The sequence below is a fragment of the Neodiprion pinetum genome, chromosome 4, assembly GCF_021155775.2.
Source record: "Neodiprion pinetum isolate iyNeoPine1 chromosome 4, iyNeoPine1.2, whole genome shotgun sequence".
NCBI lineage: Eukaryota > Metazoa > Arthropoda > Insecta > Hymenoptera > Diprionidae > Neodiprion > Neodiprion pinetum.
This window is the reverse complement of record NC_060235.2, coordinates 33846539-33866104: the sequence shown is the minus strand read 5'-3', so window position 1 is coordinate 33866104 and position 19566 is coordinate 33846539. Positions and strand designations below refer to the sequence as shown.

At 36.4% G+C, this 19566-nt stretch overlaps 4 protein-coding genes across 14 annotated transcripts; 2 read left to right on the top strand and 2 right to left on the bottom strand.

The window, feature by feature from the left end:
- Window positions 1–129: 129 nt before the first annotated feature.
- On the bottom strand, window positions 130–5719 carry LOC124218093 (transcriptional repressor protein YY1). Of its 2 annotated transcripts, none has more exons than XM_046624510.2 (3): window positions 5056–5719; window positions 2762–3356; window positions 130–2397 (listed from the first exon to the last, which is right to left on the bottom strand). In XM_046624510.2, the coding sequence occupies exons 1-3, from the start codon at window positions 5540–5542 to the stop codon at window positions 2283–2285; spliced, it is 1197 nt and encodes a 398-aa protein (XP_046480466.1). In that variant the 5' UTR covers window positions 5543–5719; the 3' UTR covers window positions 130–2282. The 2 variants fall into 2 exon arrangements, with proteins under 2 accessions (XP_046480466.1, XP_046480467.1); XM_046624511.2 differs by having other exon boundaries at window positions 135–2397; window positions 2762–3317.
- Window positions 5720–5937: 218 nt separating this feature from the next.
- Fancl (E3 ubiquitin-protein ligase Fancl) lies at window positions 5938–8404 on the top strand. 4 transcript variants are annotated; one of them, XM_069134969.1, is made up of 7 exons: window positions 5938–6060; window positions 6155–6223; window positions 6469–6561; window positions 6835–7082; window positions 7156–7345; window positions 7422–7652; window positions 7836–8404. In XM_069134969.1, exons 1-7 carry the CDS (start codon window positions 6046–6048, stop codon window positions 7929–7931), a joined length of 942 nt encoding a protein of 313 aa, XP_068991070.1. In that variant the 5' UTR covers window positions 5938–6045; the 3' UTR covers window positions 7932–8404. The 4 variants fall into 4 exon arrangements, with proteins under 4 accessions (XP_068991070.1, XP_046480470.1, XP_046480469.1 ...); XM_046624514.1 differs by having other exon boundaries at window positions 5943–6236; window positions 7422–7598; XM_046624513.1 differs by having other exon boundaries at window positions 5943–6236.
- LOC124218097 (NADH-cytochrome b5 reductase-like) lies at window positions 7945–9342 on the bottom strand. Of its 2 annotated transcripts, none has more exons than XM_046624518.2 (4): window positions 9062–9342; window positions 8740–8971; window positions 8462–8670; window positions 7945–8365 (listed from the first exon to the last, which is right to left on the bottom strand). In XM_046624518.2, the coding sequence occupies exons 1-4, from the start codon at window positions 9312–9314 to the stop codon at window positions 8175–8177; spliced, it is 885 nt and encodes a 294-aa protein (XP_046480474.1). In that variant the 5' UTR covers window positions 9315–9342; the 3' UTR covers window positions 7945–8174. The 2 variants fall into 2 exon arrangements, with proteins under 2 accessions (XP_046480474.1, XP_046480477.1); XM_046624521.2 differs by having other exon boundaries at window positions 7945–8095.
- A 42-nt stretch (window positions 9343–9384) lies between these two features.
- LOC124218091 (probable peptidoglycan muropeptide transporter SLC46) lies at window positions 9385–17083 on the top strand. Of its 6 annotated transcripts, XM_069134966.1 has the most exons (7): window positions 9568–9879; window positions 11491–11542; window positions 11782–11973; window positions 14456–14716; window positions 14819–15168; window positions 15251–15530; window positions 15655–17083. In XM_069134966.1, the coding sequence occupies exons 3-7, from the start codon at window positions 11871–11873 to the stop codon at window positions 16149–16151; spliced, it is 1491 nt and encodes a 496-aa protein (XP_068991067.1). In that variant the 5' UTR covers window positions 9568–9879; window positions 11491–11542; window positions 11782–11870; the 3' UTR covers window positions 16152–17083. The 6 variants fall into 6 exon arrangements, with proteins under 6 accessions (XP_068991068.1, XP_068991067.1, XP_068991064.1 ...); XM_069134967.1 differs by lacking the exons at window positions 9568–9879; window positions 11491–11542 and adding an exon at window positions 9385–9529; XM_069134963.1 differs by lacking the exon at window positions 11491–11542.
- The last annotated feature ends 2483 nt before the right edge of the window (window positions 17084–19566 follow it).

Below are 19566 nucleotides of genomic sequence, written 5' to 3'. Positions count from 1 at the left end.
GTTCATACCTATATATAGTATTCATAATAGAAATAAAGTTGTTTCGAGTGCTCACTCTCGTTTTAATAAAATTGGATTGAAAAGCATCTGCCATTTTAGCCTTTACCTCATTTCGTACTATCAAAACTAGCCCTCATTTATTAACGACTGATTGACAGTGAATATTAAATTTTTAACTCCCACTGGCACGTAGAAATAACTACAAGGATATGATTTAAATCAATTATGTATGTAAAATAAGATCTAAATTGGTACAGTATTTTTTAGCTTTTTGATACCTCTTCTAAGGCTGAGATTGAAAGACAATTAATACTGATATTCAACGGCCAATGTTTCAATCTCATATTCGAGAAGTAATGGGGCATATGATCATGTACGTGCATAAAATTGAACATGCATCATTAAAACACTCTTACCTGTTTGATTAGTTATTCAATAAGGTACTGCTCAACAATTTCTATGAACAATAACATTTGAATCAATGCCCAAAAAATGATACAACACATGTAATACGAATAATAACTAAACACGGACATTATTTTGTATTTACTTTTTCTCATCTCATTTCATATAAATTGACAAACTTAAATATATCATTAAGTTTAATAGTAATAATATTATTACATAGAATAAAATTTATCCTTTCCATCTTTTTAACATGTGTTCTTTTTTAGGTTTTAATTATTTATTGTTAATGATAAAAGTGTTTCGCATCATTATCACTGAGAATAAATGCACAAATCTCTTGACTTCGATAATTAAGATTTAGCTTTATCATCTCAAAAAGAATATTTTCAATTAGTACTGCTATTAGTTTAGACCTTATTTTTCATTTGTACTGGTATCTGATCAGTAGGCTAATATTGGTATTTCGTTTCTATTTATTGCTAAACGAATTATAGTTAGCAACCAATCCCCAAAAATAAGTAAAACATACCAGCTGCTTTTGCATATTTGATATCGTGATGAATCAAAAATGCAACACTGAGCATTTGTTTTCTATTATTGATAATTAATCAATTATATTTTGTTTTACCTCAAGAATCACATTAGTTATTCTCAACTGACAAATATATTTTACTCAAATAGCTCGGAATAAACGACTATAGGGATCGTGCATACTAAGGAACAAAACAATCAAATTTGCATCAGCATGCTAGTACATGATTGACACAGTGTTTCATCCTATTCTTACAACTGGCAGTAATAAAAACTGGGTGTGTGTACAAAATCACATAAAACTAGACGATATGATTATATAAGTATGCACAATCCACATAATTATCAATCCATTGCCAAAACGTAATATGAAAAAACTTGAGTATATTATACAAATCAGGAAAAACTTTCACATTGTAGTAGACTTAGCATTTAAAAATATTTCATACTGGAATCCACAAAATATTAACTTGATTTTTCTATTTTCAACTTTTCAGCAAGCCTGATCATGTACCTAAAACTCACTGTTCTTATTCATATTGAATACCCCATTTCATCGAACGTGAAAAGATTTTCAATAGAGATATTTTATATAAAAATTAGCATGTGTAATTGTTCAGACCAAGACGACGTTCGTATCTACTTATACTACGTGTAAAATTACATCATCTCAACGTACTCTTTTCCATTACACATGTTTTAATTATAATGAACTAATGATGTATTTCTTTAATTCAAGCTTTTGAACATTTATTCCCAGATCAATGGCACCATGGGACATACGAGATAGATGTAAGCAATCCAGCTATTCTGGCTTGTATAGTCAAATATGTGAAAATATTTATTCATTACATTATTCGTATAAATATAGATATGATTTAATTGAACAAATTTAAACTAAGCAGTCTTTCTGAAAATAGAAAATATTTTACGTTTCAACTTTCGTGAAATTCTCACAGTTTACCAATTTTTCTATAAAGACTGACATTGAATCTGAAAACCTAATTCTGAATAAAAATGTAAACAAACATATTTTACCATGCAAACTATCTTGTATGTCTTTGATAGGTACTCTGGTTCAGCAGTATAATTTAATTGATTTTTTGTGTTTATGGTGCTTCCTTTACTGTGATTATTCTTTATTTTCTTCATTTTAATAATCAATCGTAGCACAGATGTATTTATTGATCAATTGATTCAAACTTTTAAGATAGCTAATAGCTTTAGTACCCTCCTGTCCTCATCACTCGCTGCATCTTGTAAATATGTACACTGTTTGGGTTAATAATTAAAGGCTATGATAATTATAATGGGGTCATTAGGGAATAGGGAATTTGGAGGGGCTAATCAGCATACACGATGAACTGTTGGTTATCTACATCAGCGACTTCCACCTGAACAAATTGTGGTTGCTGTAATTGAATCTGTGATACCTGTCTACCGATAGCATTGCGAGATCTGAAAAATAAAATGAAGATTTAATTGGATTTTTTAATAACATTGATTCAGCAACATCTCAATATCAACTACATGCTTTCGGAAATAGATGCACTTCGAACGAAAGTTTTCTACCAATATACGTCTAGCATATAACTGCGTGTCATGACTCTTGTTTGTCTGTTGCATAAATGCTGACAGTCATTTTATTCCAACTAATTTGTACTGGTGATTTGCAATTGCACTATCTTAATGTTATTTGTAATCGCGTTCATAAAATCCAGTAGGATATCACTTGTATTAATTCTGGGTTTACACTACTAAATTTCATACTGTTTTAAGCCAATTTTTCAGTGAAAGATTATTTTCACATAGTTATACTTACTTAGCCTTTGCATGAGTCAGTATGTGAGATTTTAAGTTCGTAGATTGAGCAAATTTTTTGCTACATCCATCGAAAGGGCAAACGTAAGGTCGATCTCCTGTGTGAATTCTAACATGAGTTCGTAGGTTAAAGTCCAAACTGAAGCGTTTTCCACATCCTTCGAAGGTACATTGAAAAGGCTTTTCCCCAGTGTGGACAAGTTGGTGTCTCTTCAACTTGGAGCTCTCAACAAAGGCCTTCCCGCACTCAGCGCATACATGTACCCTGGGGCCATGGGTGTGAAGGTGTTTGCGCATCGCGCTATTGTCACGAAACATCTTCGTACATCCTTTGTGTGGGCAGGCGATAGTACGTTCGACTCCATCTATGCTGGGCGGCTTGCGTACTTTTAATTTGTGGCCTGGGCGTGCGAATTCTGCCAATTGTTTCGGATCAGAAAGATCAAGACCTGGCATACCGTCAGAAACCGAACTACCAGAGTGGTTGAATTTTGCCACAGACTTGCCAGTCATGTATTCTGTGTAGTCTGGATCGGGCTCTGGGTTGGAACCCTCATCTGGAACATCCACCAGGTGAGACGCTAATAGGACACTCCCTTTAACAACAACAAACAAGCAAACCCAAACAAAAGCTATCGTTCTGTTCAAATTTTTGCGTAAGAAACAAGGGAGATGGCCTGACATCCTTTGCATAATTCTTATGTCATTATAATAACTCAATAAAACTTTGCATACATATCTAGACATCCTGATTCCACAATAATTTTTATTATCATCAAATAGTTATATTTTTTCTATCACAACAGTCAAACGAACAGTTGAAATTCTTTGAAAGCTTACAAATTTCTTTTCTTGTTAGTTCTAATTAGAAATGTGCAGGTGAAATGAGCAAGAAAATTTCACCTATCAATGATTAAAATAAACTTTATGACGCTGAAATTGTACACATCTGCAAATTTAGCACTTTGGCATGGCTTGTCAATGCATTTGATTGCAATGACCCAAAAACTATTTCATTTGTAATAAGGAAAATTGAGGTATTTTCATAAAAATGGGAAACTTTTAGTTAAACAATTAAAATGCTTCTCGATTTTTTGAAATCTAATGTATTACATCAAAGAGCCAAATTGACAATGAAAATGGTTGCCGAGTTATGACTTTTTCTTTCCAAGCAAAAAGTTTGTGTATATTTCAATTACTGACATTGTGGCATCATAATGTAATAAAATTGTTTTGTAGTTATTATAAATTCCAAATAAATGACGAAGAAATAAGGCATGTTATTCTTGACGTTTGAGCATACTTTTATCTGTTTTTGCATACTTGGAACTCAATCAACATATTCGTATCGAATAGATTGCGATACAAAGACAAAATTGGCATGCAAGTAGCAATTGTTACAAGCGATTCCACCTTCCATAGTTTCTCCAGTCCATAAGCAAATAGGATTATTTCCAATTGGCGATTTGATTCTGCATAATTGAATGTAATTTTATAACTAAATCAGTTTAGGAGAAGCGGAATATTTAAAGTTAAAGACAAAAGCTTGAACGCTGGAAATAATAATGCAGATGTTCGACTACGGAAAACTGAGTTGCGTACATGAAGATACAGGCTAGTTTTCGTTTAAGTGTGATTACGAATTCTATGTAAACTTAAGCTTAATTTGGAAATAGTGTGATTCAAATTTAAACCTCTCGGAACGCCAACCCGCAAGGTGTCTTGGGTAAAAGTTAATATGGCTACCAACGTGACGCCCAGTGCACCGCGACATACATGTTAATATAAAATATGTTATTAAGAGGCAAATGAAACTCTATTCCAAATCGAATCTTTGACGCACTAAACATGTAAATGCACGAATCTTAAGACGGAATGTCATCGATACAGTTGAGCATTGTGGGCAGGGGGCATGAGAAAAAAGATTTCACCCGTTTATGGCCTTTGTTCATTTGCCGGATGGCTCCTCCGCCATCATCTCGAAATGGCCGATGCAAGCAAAAGAAGCCATTTTCAAAATATGGCTGCCCCCTGACAGCATAATGGCGTTCCTCCGATCAAAACAAACAACACGGACTGTCAACAAAATCGCCGGTGTTAAAATGTTCGTGAATTTGTCAAGTTTTTTAAATTACACGTGTGGCAGGAACGCGGTATTGATCACAGGAAACCGGAAGTGCGCGACGCGCGTGTGTGCGTCGAAAATTTTCCATGCGTCTGGTCTTTTTTTTACAGGTTCGGGATTATTACTTTCAGAGGATTATTTCAAATGACAGGAATATTCAACAAACTTACCGTCATCGGTTCCCGATGCCCACATCGTAACGGAGAACTCGCCTTCCAGTGTTTTAATCTGCACCTGTTTCTGCTCCCACTTCCTAGCCTTCGTCTCCGTCCCCATGTCTCCAAATATTGTGTGATCCGGGGCTCTAAATCTGGAATTACCGCCCTTACGCGCTTTTTTGGGACCTTTCCTGGAAGGTCCCGGGCTTGATTCAACATAAATATCGTTGTCTGGCACTGGTATTTGATCGTAAACGCTCAGTGGGTCTCCACCAACTATTTCTTCTTGCGTTTGCAATATGATTTCTTCACGCCCTGGCTCAGGCAGAGACTGCAATGCGATCATGGGCTGCCCATCCTCCCCTTCGATCGTCGTTTCTACAGTTTCACAGGGTATTTCCACTGGTATAGTCTCGATTTCGACTTCCTGGATATCTGGTTGAATCTCCACTTCGGTTATTATGTCTGAGGACGCCATATTAATCTCCGCTGACGCCATGTTACTAATCAAAATGGCTGGCTACGGCCGCTCGCAGGGCGGCTCGTCGTATGTCACGTGATCTCCACTCGCTCCCCACTCCCGTCACTTTCTGTTAAAACCGCCATCTAGAGAGGATTTCATCAACTACCCATCTCGTTTTCGCTGGATCTCGTAACGTAATAGTTGGTATTAGTTATCATATCGACGGTATTAGTCGATATTAGAATCAGCTGACGAGTAAACTGAAGAGTTTGTTGGCTCCATCGTTCGTTCACACGTGTTAATGTTTACAATGATATTAAAAACGTCAATATCGGTATGCAAAGTTACTTCGTTATAATCATTATACGACGGCATTAAAATTAAGATAATCTCAATTCTGGTGGCATTCTTAAAATTTTATAATTTGAAACTAATAATGGATCCGCACGAATGTTCGGAAATAATTAGCCGGCATCCTGAGTTAATACTGGTTTCAAACAATCCAGTAACGTGGGAGGGAATGTTAAGCGTCACTGTGAATGCAGCTGAGAAAAGTAAAGTTAGGATCAAACTGACTCTACCAAATTTCCCCGCATTGAATGGGGCTACTCTTAGCTTTGGAAAGAATCCAGAAATTTTATGCCACAGGGATTTCAGCAGGAAATCAAGAATACTGATAGAAAGTGCAGTTACAGTTACTTCATTCTTAAAACAGCTGCAAGTATTGATTGTGCGTTTCATATTTAAAATTGCATGTAAAAGTCGTACCTGTCTTATGAGGTTGAAGTTAGTAATGTTACTATGATAATGTAGGCTTAGGAAAAATTGATGCTTCGCATATTTAAGATTGTCTAAAATGTAGTAAACCATAATTAATGAAACCTACTCATATTTTGAAAACTAACTTTAGCCTCGTCCTATTTTATCCTTGTATAAACACGCATATCACTTTCATTTCTTAGGGAGAAGCCTTGCACAGTCACCTTCCTTGTCTGACAAGCATCAACAACCACTCAATTATCTCTGAACTAGAAGCCATGACACATTCCCCGTGCGTGCGTATAAATAAAAATTTAATGCACATCAACTAGAACAAATTTAATCTTACAGCGGGAATCGTGATTTAGTAGTGCACATCTTTCGAAGTTTGAATATGTTTGATATTCTTATAAAGCTTTTGCGTCTTGAAGAAATATTTGAATAACTGATACTTTGAGAAATATTTCAAGTCTAATTCATCAACTTAGAGTCCTTGTTTTATGATTAGATCTTGACTTGATGAATTATTATCAAATGGTTCTATTAAGACATCCCGAATTCAATTACAGGACGTAAGGCTTTCAACGAGTCATGGATTAAATCTCATTGAATTAGTATCAAAAAATATTAGAGTCAGGTTACAACGTGATGCGAAATGTTCAGATACTTGGAAAATCGTTTCTAGTGATCTGGCACAGTTACAAGGATGCGAACTTGTTGTTGGCGCAACAATGAGCTTGCATGACGCAGGAAATAAACTTGATAAGCAAGTAGAATCATTGGAAAATGTTTGGGAACATTTGAAAGATATTGACAGGTATGTTCTACATGTTACAGAATTTAACTGGATCTGAAATTGAACTAAAATACTGTTTTTCGTTAACTTTCAGAAATTGTTGGGTAATCGATCCGCTTATACCAATGCCTCATCATGTCTATCGAAGAATAAAAATTAACTCATCTTTATCCATTCTGATAAACATTAATCCACTCCAGCCAACCAGTCTTCCAGCTATTAAAATATTGGGTAGTGATTCAGAAGTAGCAAAGTACAGAGAAATAGTGTCAGGAAATTTTGAGGTACATTTACTGAAGAATCTGTAAAATATAAAGGGATTAAGTACAGACTTGTACAAATCTGCAACAAAATTTTCAGTTATGGGATCCGAGCAACAGTCTATCTGAAAATTTACGGATTCTATTAAATTTGGAAGAATTTCCTCAGGCAACACTGACAAAAGATGAGAAGCAATGCGACAGTGGTCTCTTCAATGACGAGGAATGCTGCATTTGTTTTTCACTAGAACTGAATGACAATGAATTACCTGAGAAAGTATGCAACAATAATACGTGTCGGAAGCAGTTTCATACAGCGTGCCTATTGCAGGTGCATGGAAGTACTTCTTAAATAATTTTTGACGCAAACATGTACCCTTATAAACGCCATTACACCTTATTTATAGTTGACGGAGCATTTTTATTCGGAAAAAATTATTTATTTAGTTTGATGGAAATTTTTCTCTGTAGAGCATAAAAGATTTTAACAAAATTATCATCTCGTTTCTTGCAGTGGCTACAAGCAATACCTGGCAATCAAGTGGTATTCAATCAACTGCATGGCGCTTGCCCACATTGCGGGCAAAACATATCGTGTCCTGTAGAATAGGGCATCACACAAATTGTCAATAATTTAAGAGTTTATTACCGTGACACTGACATTACTCGTCAGTTTTTCAACATGTATTCATCCACTTCCCCATTCCCTTGAAAGTCAATAAGTCAGGTGACTTTCGTTAATATACTATTTTCCTTAAGACTTCAATGGATTATCTATGAAAAATATACTCATCTATATATAAGATAAAATTAATTTATAAGATTTCAATTGATAAACCTAGAGTATTCATCATCAATCAAAAACGTGAAAATTGATAAATTTTAAAGCTGAAATCCATTGAGTAGCAGCTTTATTAAACTCTGGAGTACCACAAATTAGCACTAGAGTAGATTTTGGTGACCGAGATTCTAAGAATCTTGTTACAGTGTTCTCCTCTAAGTGACCGCTCTCTATTCTAACGCCGTTTATTCTTTTAGCGCTATCTGAAATGGTTTGAAAATAAAAAAAATCATAGCAATGGATTAGATTGCTCTACTGGAATTATAACTTGAACAAATATGACATATGTTTGGACCAACCTATTTGGGATAGTTTAATTGTACAAGAAAAGTTCCAATAATGTGATAAGTCACGCAATTCGTTGGCCAAAGGGATGTGAGCATGCGACTTGAATCCGCATATCAAATGTATCCTGCTTTCTTCCAATTCGTCATCGACTATTGATTTTGCAATTGGATACAGGGCTGCTATACCAGTTCCAATACTGAGCATAAGGATTTCTTCAAAGCTGAAAAACAAAATTTACCTCAAGTTGTTGAAGTAGTGAGAAAACTAAAGCTATCAATCAAAAGCCCACCTATTAGGCTGATAACGAAATTCTCCATAAGGGCCTCTAACTTCGATATCTTCGCCAACTTTCATTTGTCCTAAAGATTTGCTAAATTTTCCATTAGAATATATTTTAACTAAGAGAAGTAACGAGTTAGTAGTCCATGATATTTGGGTGTAGGGTCTCGATGAGATTGAGGTACGCAGTATCACATGTTGACCAGGACTTAAAAATAATTGTGTATCTGCATCTTCTAAACCTTGAACAACAGTTTTATTGTTGAGTGACTTTCTTATTCCGTAGTTCGGACAGTCTGCAGACTACGGATTTGTTAAAAATTAATTTTCACCTCCGTAGTTCAATCGAATGAAAATACAATTAGCGCAGGCTTGTTTTAATTCGGAAATGACAAAAGGTTTGTATTTTGTAAGCGATAAAACATTCTTTCGGACAGAAAACCCTGCTTTTGATATCCGTCTTCTCTCCCATTTATCAATCAAATCTCGATGAACGTCATGTATACAAGGATTACACCCGTATCCACAACAGTCTGATTCCAGGGGTGTAACTGGACGCTCATCTTCGCCATCATTGCAACTCATGGCCAAATATAACAATAATGACGATAAGTACTTGTCGCTAACACAATTACGCTTGGCTTGATTTTATCTACGCTTGGTTACATTCGATGAAAGAGATCAAAAATATAAACTAAAAGATCTCACTACTAAGGTTATGTCGCACCTCGCGTAGTGCGTACAACGAAAACTGTGCGTGAGTATGTTTGGAAAGCGTCACCAGGCAGATCTATAGATACGTAAGTTGAATTTTTGCCAGTACGCGAGCCATTCGGTTTGCACAGCAGGCATCAGCAGGCATTCACCAATACGACCAACCCTAGAAAAACGTACACATACGTGATTTGTTTGCGATGTGTTTGTCACGTATCTACAACTGCGGAGTATCTACTTTTAGGAATGAGTGTGCTACTTTAGCGCTGTATAATATACTTTACATTGGTTTGGATGACAATCGAAGTAAAGAGATATGACGCGTTCGTTCGCTGATATTAGCATTGACTACCAGTCGATTCGCAGTGCATTGTGCTATTTATTTTTTTTCCAAAAACTGTTCGCGCCGCCCTACGTAACAGAAGGAGGAGATCAAGTAACTACAAATACGGCAACTATAAAATTCACTCTCTATTATCATTAATTGCCCGAAAGCTGATAATTATACGCCACTGACATGCCATCTCGCATGCCATGACGATCAAAGTTCGTAAACCCTGCAATGACGTAAAACCCGACAAACAATGTGATCTAGCTTTGCCACTAATCGTCCCAGATACGCCAGAAAATATTTTACTATCGAAAAGTATCTGCATTAAGTCTTCTCTATCTCTTGTCATCTCTGATCAATAATAATAATAATAAGAATATAAAATTCAACATCCATTTGCCTATCCGTATAATGTCGCTTATAAATTCCACAACTACCGAACCGATTTTTGTTTCACAATAGGTTTGCACTTTAGGCTTTGTTTAGTTACAACGAAATCAATAGTTTTGGAGATATAACTGCATCTGTAAACCAAGTCAGAACGGGATCACGCAACTTATGCGAACGCTGACTGAACTCTTATTGTTAGAGATAGAGGATAGTTACGTTGGAGAGTTTTCAAGATCTCGATGAGCTCTGCAAAAAAGCCCCCGAAAGTATATAGCTATGTATATCCGTTGACTGAAGTTCAGACAACGCTGTATCTAATAGTTTTGCTACAAGAAGTATTTAAAAATATTGGTGGGGTGAACCGCGACGGACTGCTAATATGGAATAAATGATTGACGCAAATGTTCACCAAGTGGACTTCGATACGCTAGCTAACTGTATGAAGTACAAGTGATCTATTTTAAAAATTTTATCTATAATTATTTTAAATATAGAATCCAGAATAATCACTGACGATATGAACCGCACGTTGATGAGATTTTTTTTTTATTTTCTGTACACTGAGATAATGAAAGAGCATATTTTACTCAAATTCACAGGAAACGAGGGACGCATTAGTGTTTTTGGTAAAAAATACCCATGTCAATTATATTTTTTACTATAAATGTAGCAGATTTTAGTCCGCACACAGTGATTTTCATGATTTTTAGGGTATATTATGCATTTTACGAAGTATATTTTACCGAAAAACCTGATTTGTCCCTCTTTTCCTGCACTTTTGAGTAGAATCTGTTTATTTTCTCCCTCCGCGTACAACTAATACCTTTATTTATTTATATATATATATATATATATATATATATATATACTCTAGAACCGGATATGGTATGTGACCTTAACAGAACTGACGTCTAACTACAATCTTTTTTCCACAAGCCTGACTCGAGAGGGAATACCGATCGAATGATATTCGTAATAAATTATACTAATTGACTGATAATATTGAAATTCATCCTATAAACTGTATTAGATACTACTAAGTTATAAATCGATTGCGAAATAAATTTGAACGGCAATTACACAGTATAATACTGGATGCGAATAGATTCAATCTCCAGGGACGAAAATATGAGCGAATGGATCAAAACAATTTACAGGTTTTAGTGAAGCAAAACAGGAATTAATATAGCATAACCTGAAAGAAAATTACCTGTTTCAAAATAAGTCTTATTGTTGAACATTGTTTGGCGGTGGTCGTGGAGGGGATAAAAACCATACGTAGTCTCAATTGTAATTAACATAAGAATGGCAATGCGAATGGTTCAGAAATCAAGGACGTGGGATCTGCGGTTACTTATTCCCCTGCAAATTAGCTCAAGTATATACATGTTTACATTTTTATAAACACTGGCTTATAAGTAACTGCATGTGCGCCGTATTGAATAAACTGCACATATATTGGATTTCTTTTGTGTTCGGCTGGTAGCGATCGTTTATCATTCGTTCAGTCACCAGTGGTATGCAAACGATCAGTAGTGCTTGTTGCTGTAAACGTGTCAGCCACGTTTTCATCTAAACTGTTTAAAATTGGTGATAAAAGTTATATCTGTAACACAGGTTACTCCAAATTGAGGATAATTTCAAGCTGATCCAATACAGACGGTCCTCCACTGATCGCTGTCCGTAAGGATTCAACATTCAAAGATATGGCGGACACAGAAATTGTGGGTCCTGCCGTAAAAGGGCATCGCCGGTTTTTCGTATTGGGACCTCCAGTGACATTACTAATGTTCTCAAATGCATTGACAGGTTTGAAAATTTAATGTTTTGTTTTCGAAGTTGGTTTCGTTACTTGGTAGGCACGGATGCGATTTGGTCATTCTATAACTACAGCTTCCGCAATGATTGACGCGGACAAAAAATTCCGATCCTATATCTCACAATTGTGATTGTTTAAATCTTTTCTTACACTCCGCACTTTGTAATCAAGCCTTGATTCGCATAGTATTCTACCTAGGCATTGACACATAACTATATTTTCCGAAAACAACGAACTGTGTCTGTACAAAAAGTCTATATTCCACCGCTTCATACTCCCGTTGACTTGTCATCGAATATCTGCTGAGAATAATCTACGTACAGCAAATAATTCTCTTGTAATTTCGAGAACCTTTCTAAAAATAATTCGATCTAATTTATACAGCAATTGAGAACACAGCTGGCATTTAATATCAATATCAATACGTCGTAGCTTTGCTATCGTTGCGTTGAAACAAAATTTCAGGCACGTTCCAATCTAGGTGATTATTAAAAACTGTTATCATCCGGGTCCGCGACACCCATCATAATAATACAGCCACAGAAAATATGTGTCTGCTAGGGCAGATGAGACTACCACCACCACTATAGGCATATTTTTGGGCGTGCCGATTTCGAATCCGATATCAGAATCGCTCGGCTCCAGCCAGAACTTGATCAAAATGCCATACCCCAGACATAACTAAAAATCTGGGGGTGATGGAGCAATTCTGAAACCGGATTCAACTTTCGGTTGCCTAAAGACATCGGTATAGGTATTGGTGGTCTAGTCCGCTCGATCAGACACTTTTGTTTCTGTGGCTGTATAATCAGCCTGTCGGACATTGCGCGTTTTGCAGTGCCGGCGTGGTTAACTGATATACCGACGAAAATGCCTTGTATTTTTTTTTACTCGTCTACTGTTTTCGACGTGTCTCCCACGTCGCCTCTGTACAGACTACCGTCTCTATCGCACCTGCTCCGGATTTATACTCCTGGAGCTACAATTAATCGTATTGGTGCATTCTTGTATAACGCTGTTGCGATTGGTTAATTCTTTTTGAATCCAGGTTTCATGATGCGATGGAGTCGTAGCGACTATATTATTTTATGCAATAAAGAAAGTCATCCTCATTAGTCATAGTCCATTGAAGCTTCAGAACTTCGTGCAGTTATCAACCAAATGACCTTATCGCTGGTCTCATTTACCATCGACCATAGCTGATTGTTAATCGTCCGACCTCACTGTCAGCAGTTTGTCTCAGAGCGAATGAAAATCCGTCTACGATAGATGGTGACCAATCACATGCGCCCGGTAGCACCGACTGGCTGCAACCACTCGTGATTAAAAATCACTTTTTGCCGCCGAAACTGGCACTACTATTTGGCAGATTTTCAATCCACCAAAGTTGCTTATATGCAACTTTGATGATTTTTTACTGCGAACAGAAGTTGAATATCCGTCTAATTTTTCTATTTCTCAATGTTTGTAAAAAGATGATAATTTGTGATGTACATAATTGTAATAAAACTTTTCCAATCTGCGACCCAATCGAGTAATATTGCAAGCGTTTTTTCAATGCAAATCTCAGAACAAGCATCAACAAATACTGTTTTTTTTTCGTTGAGGTGTTTCGAGCACGGGGTCACGTGACTGATTTAAAAGCATATGCTATAAGAATCCATCCCATTATTTCAATTTGATATTTTTTCTAGATGTGATCCTTTTGATGTTAGGAAGTGCGCTCTAGTCAATTGAGACTGATCAATTATCATATGAATTAATATTGCTCAAAGCTTGTGTGGCAGCAAAATAAATAGATGACATAGATGATAGTTGGCACACTAAGATATTCATTCGGTGTTATCGTAAGCTGACCAGAGTGGACTTCGAGCGAAAAATTCCAAGTCAACTCGAAGTTTCAAGAATGAATTATTCCGATTCTCGTAAATACTCTTGTCAGCCACATCCTGCTCGAAACATCGTAAAAGCATGCTGAGTCAATGTTAACCGACCAGATTAAATGTTACTACTTTTTTTGACTATTACCGAAGCCTACGCATCACCGATGTGAAAATACCGTAGCAACCCACTTCTACATACAATACCGAATACAAATACCCAAAAAAAGGTTTTTTCCTACTCATCAATGATGCCAAGAAATGTATTCCAGTGATTGAGTTACCACTTATTGTAGGAATACTTTTCTTGCCTTTGTTACCGCATAAAGCAAAAAAAGTTCTGGTCATCGTTGTTCGGTTTAGATATCACATGTAGAATCGGCTTTGGTAATTGTAAAAAAAAGTGACATTTTACTCGGTCGGCAAAAGCTGACTATAGCATCATCTTAAGTAGTGACAATTTCTTTCCCTTACCTTATGTTCAAAATTTCATACAATTCCATGATGCCACCTCTGACAAAGGCTGCTTGATATCATGTGATTTATATTTTGTACCATGAAGCATAATGATAAACATTATTTTAATTCACAGGTACAGTCCTGACGGACTTAATAGTATATCGGGCGTGTCTATTTTCACCAAATACAAATCACACGGAGTGCAGTATTCTTCGCACAAATGCGAGTAGTTCTGAAGCAATAGACGTAGAGGCCCAAGTGGAAGCTCATGTAAGCATGATTGTGTTGGCAAAGTCTTTGATCGAAAGTGTGCTACCAGCAATACTTTCTCTATTCCTTGGTCCTTGGAGTGATCGAGCTGGAAGGAGGCCGCTTTTCCTATCCGGGTTTGCGGGTGAGCTTTAAGTTTTTCTTTAAACATAGACTGAGTGCATTGTATCTCTGAAAACTATGAGCTAATAGTTATAACATTTGATTACCAATGTTGCGTCCGCAGGTTTTACCATATGCTACATATCACTCACTTTCATGTGTAATTGGAACATGAATCCTTGGTATTTCTTGATTCCTTCGCTACCGGCATCTGCTTTGGGTGGATTAAGTGCCGTGATAATAGCATCGATGTGTCATATCGCTGACACTTCTGCAGAAAAAGACAGAACTATGCTCTTGGCTTGGCTGCAAGCCTCAGTTTATACTGGAGTTTTATTTGGCATCTTTACTGGACCTCTGATTTTTAAAACCAGTGGTTATACTGCTGTATTTAGTACAGCGGCAATCTGCTGTATGCTGGCACTACTTTACATTTACTTTTTTGTCCAAGAAACAGTACAAGATACCTCTAAGGTCAATATCTTCTCTAATTATCGCTATGTATTATCTAAGGTGTTAGCGTATATTCATATTAAATGTGATGATGCTACCGCAGGAATCGATACGTGGACTGTTCAAAATCTCGTCAGTTCAAGAGCTTGTTTCAAGCGCTGTCGAGAAGCGAGATGGCTTTTTTCGACCGGTCGTCTGGCTTGCAATTTGCATTCTTGCCCTGTCCGTAATGGTTCTTGAAGGGGAAGTGAGCATAAGTTTTCTCTTTACAAGAGAGCGACTGGGCTGGGATGTTCAACGTTATTCCTATTTTAGTGGGACAGCTGTTCTATTGAGTATCCCATGTATGATTGTCGGCGTCTCGTTGTTCAGTCGTATTTTAGGTAACTTGAGTCATCATCGTTGTATTACGAGGTTGATCAGAAGAAAGCGAAAAATGATGTGGAAAAAAGAATGAAAATATGGGAGGAACGTTGCACGAATGATTTAATTAAATTATAATTTCAGATTTTCCAGATAGTTTAATAACTGGTATAGCACTCACATCATGCCTGGGTGGTGCACTTACAAAAGCCTTTGCAACAGAAGGTTGGCACATGTATCTCTCGTCGTTTATTGGATTTTTTAATGGAGCAACAGGACCAGTTATGCGATCTACCATATCAAAGTCTGTACCTGCTAAAGATATTGGTGAGTTTCACGATTTCCCAGTTAAGTTACATCATGAGATAGATAAAAATATACGTTTGGAAAAAAGATTAATATCGAGATTTTTAGGTAAAGTATTTTCTCTTACCTCGTCGCTGGAAACATTGAGTCCGTTGGCCGGAGCTCCACTGTACACGCTAATTTATTCTCATTATTTACCACCGATTTATCCATCACCTGTTTTTCTTCTTTCGGCTAGTTTTTTCACACTACTGCTATTCCTGACATTGTGTTTAGCAGTAGTGAACCGAAATTATCGCAATGTAAATTTTGCACCCTTGGTTGAGGAGGAGTAAAGTCAATGGTTACAATAAATAGTATACTCTGTTACAATTGCGGAAAGTGGGTAATTTCCAACGAGTGTGGAGTTTGCAGCGTGGGCCGCAAAAGTAAGTGCTGCGTTCGCGCGAATACGAGTACAAAGTAGGCAGTAGCCGAGATAGCCGGAGTGTACCCAATTGTGAAGTTCAGGTAAGCGAGTGCGCCAGCGTCGTTTTACCGTACCGTTCAGAAATGGAGCACATTACGCACGCCCGACACGCTTCGAAAATCCACCTTACCTAGCACGTGTTTGAAAAGTTTCACCATTCTTTCATCAATTATTGTGCGTTACATCAAACGCAGTGTGACATAGCATACTTTATATATTGTGTTGATCTATACCGCATCACTATATTATTATATTTACGAACTGTAAAAACGTTGCTACGAATCGAATTATAGAATTTTCTCATTTCAAAACTACCGACGGACTGATTTTGACAGTATTAAACGCACACACATATTATGGTTAATGATCATTTTTATGCGATGAGCGCAAATTTCTAGTCCAGCAAAAATTTGGAGGTAGAGTTCGTTACCTCTGACAGCGGTTCTTTTCGAATTGTTTAGTTCAATCCCCTAGCGATTGCGTTGTCGACTTAACGATAAGTTGATAGAACCAGAAGGGTGAAGTGCTTACGTGCACATATTTTTTGGACTGTAGTAATATCTGAGATGAGTTAGAAGTTCGCGACTGTATTGGTTGTATGATTAAAATTTCGTTGGTTTCGACAGTCAGTGATGACAAGATGCAGTTCATAGAGAATTTACGACGTTTCGGCAGGACCCCGCCTGCCATCATCAGGTTTCTTAAAAAATTAAAAAAAAAAAAGACAAAAATAATATATGTATATATAAATTTTACAGATATAAATTTAACAATTAACACTTTCAATTACAATTATTATACATAAATGCCTCTAATTAATTATTATTGTTAGGTTGTCAGAAGATAATAAAATATTACATCACTGACTGTCGAAACCAACGAAATTTTAATCATGTAGTAATATCGTAAGTTTGGAAAATAGTGCAAACACGGGCATGGTACAATATTGTTTATGTCCGACTCAGATGTAACGGCTTCGTTTATTGACCTGAAAATCGGGACAAAAGTATAGAGACGAGAATGAAGCCGATAGTCATCTTCTGACGTAATGTACCATTATAATATGCCTGGTTTTCTTTAAGTTTTAATAAACGGCTTTACAAATGTACAATGTAATTACGGCCATTGAAGCAATATGTACTAAGAGAAAAGTCGACATAATGTATAAAAATATGCCGACAGTTCTCAACACGTCAAAATTGAAAAGACTAAAATACTTTTACCACCAAACCTAATTACTTGAACCTGTACTTTGTTCTACCACGTTCGTAGTTAATGTACGCATGTACAAATAATTACGTATCTTGACTTATAGACTGTTTTTTAATGATTTATGTAGTTTTTGTGAAGTTTTCTCACAGCCTTATGTATACTTATTATAGTCCTGAAATTATCCCATGTTTCTTATTTTTTGCACCCCATATCACTTATTTACTGGGCTGTATAATATCGCGAGAGTATCTGATGGCAAAACCGCAACCACGGTTTGTTCAATTGGAGTAGTGGGGGAAGCGGCCCTATTGAGAGAGTCTACTGTAGTTATAGGTGTTTACACAATGTATTATGCCATAGTAGAATATGCAAATTGTTTTCTTACCTATAAGTCAAAAATATTATTACAGTTTTGTGATCTTGATAAGGAAAATAATGTGGACATTTTCTTCTGTTTTCATATTATTTGTAATCGTAAGTATCTAGTTAATGTCTCGTTAGAATAATAAAAATCCTCTCTTTTGTATTTACAAAATAGGAATACGGATTTCGTTATTACTGCGCGTTACTAGCGTCGAAATATTGTAAATAACGCTAAATCTCGGAAACGTATGAATGTGTTTAGTGTAATACCCGCAGCCAAACATTCAAAATTTCTGCTGTGTATCGCAGGAAATCTGAAAGTTCTTCAAACATATTATCAAGGTTCCGCAGGTCTCTAATGGCGGCTCCAAACAGTCTGATATATTTGAGACTAGATTTGCTTTCTTACAAGTCTGCATTACATTCATTACACGGAGCAGTAATGAAGAGGAATTAATTATGGAGACGGTTGAGAATTCTTGAAATCAGAATGTAATTATGAGATGTACATCGAAATTTTTCGCGGCTATTTGCACGAAATCATGCCCGTGTACACAGATGGTTGGTTGTAAATGTTGTTGAGCAAATCTTGACCGCTTCGCCAATTTTACCGATGTTTCCCACGGAAGGCAAACATTTGTGTTAATTTCAACGTAATACATAACAAGAAAATGTAGGAGTATTACATGACGTTTAATAATGAAAATAAAAATTCAGCACACGCGTTGCAAGTCGAGTGCATGCTCATTGACGTTCAAAATAACTATTTTATACGACCTTTCGTAAGGTATGAAAAATATTTTTTGTCATTATTAATTAAATTATTTTTACGCCGTGATATGACGCATTAATGATTTTGGTGATGGAATTCGAGCCTTCACTGTTATTCTAAAAGAATGCTTTCCAGTATTCTCTAAAAATCTAACTTGTATAGGTAAGTGGTTGTAGAATCAAGTCACACCTGCCATTAAAACGGGGCCTTCAGCGACCTTGTAAGGTTGCAAAGAGGAAGGCCGTTAAAATTATACGGCCAGGTTTTATTGGTTTATATTTTTTGCACAGTATCAACAAGAAAGACAATTCATAAGAGCCACATTTTTGATCGTGCTTTTCATCGCTTTGCAAACCAATTCAATTACTGCAAGTATCGTCAAGTATTATCGAAACCTTTTGTCGTTCATTCATACTTTCTTTTCTCTGCAAAGTATGGTTTTTTTTTATTTTTCAGGTTGTTGTAAAACGCTGTGTATCTTTCAAGATTATTGTTAGATTTTATTCAACTGTTTTTTGAGATCAGATGGTAAGATTAGATTTATAAATGTTTCAAATCGCCGTAAAAAAAAATCTGTACCAAACTGATAACAACAATATCATTATTACGCTGATTGCGAAATCTACCTTATGCACCAAAGGATCCCGCAGAATCCTTATGGAAATTAGCTCCCGGTCGAATTTGCTGGATTTTTAGTACGTTGTAGTACATATCCTGTACATACCTGATTCAAGTACGGAAATTCTTACTTGCAACCATGGCAAAAGCCATGGTGAGCGTAACTCACCCACAACGCTGGACACAGAGGGCAAGGGTATAAGCTCAGGCCGAATAAGAAGGCCCAAAATATAGTATCTATAAATACTTGAAAGTTCCTCATTGGCCCAAGTTCCATAAAAATGAAAGGAACCAATCAGGAAGCGCGTTAGAAATC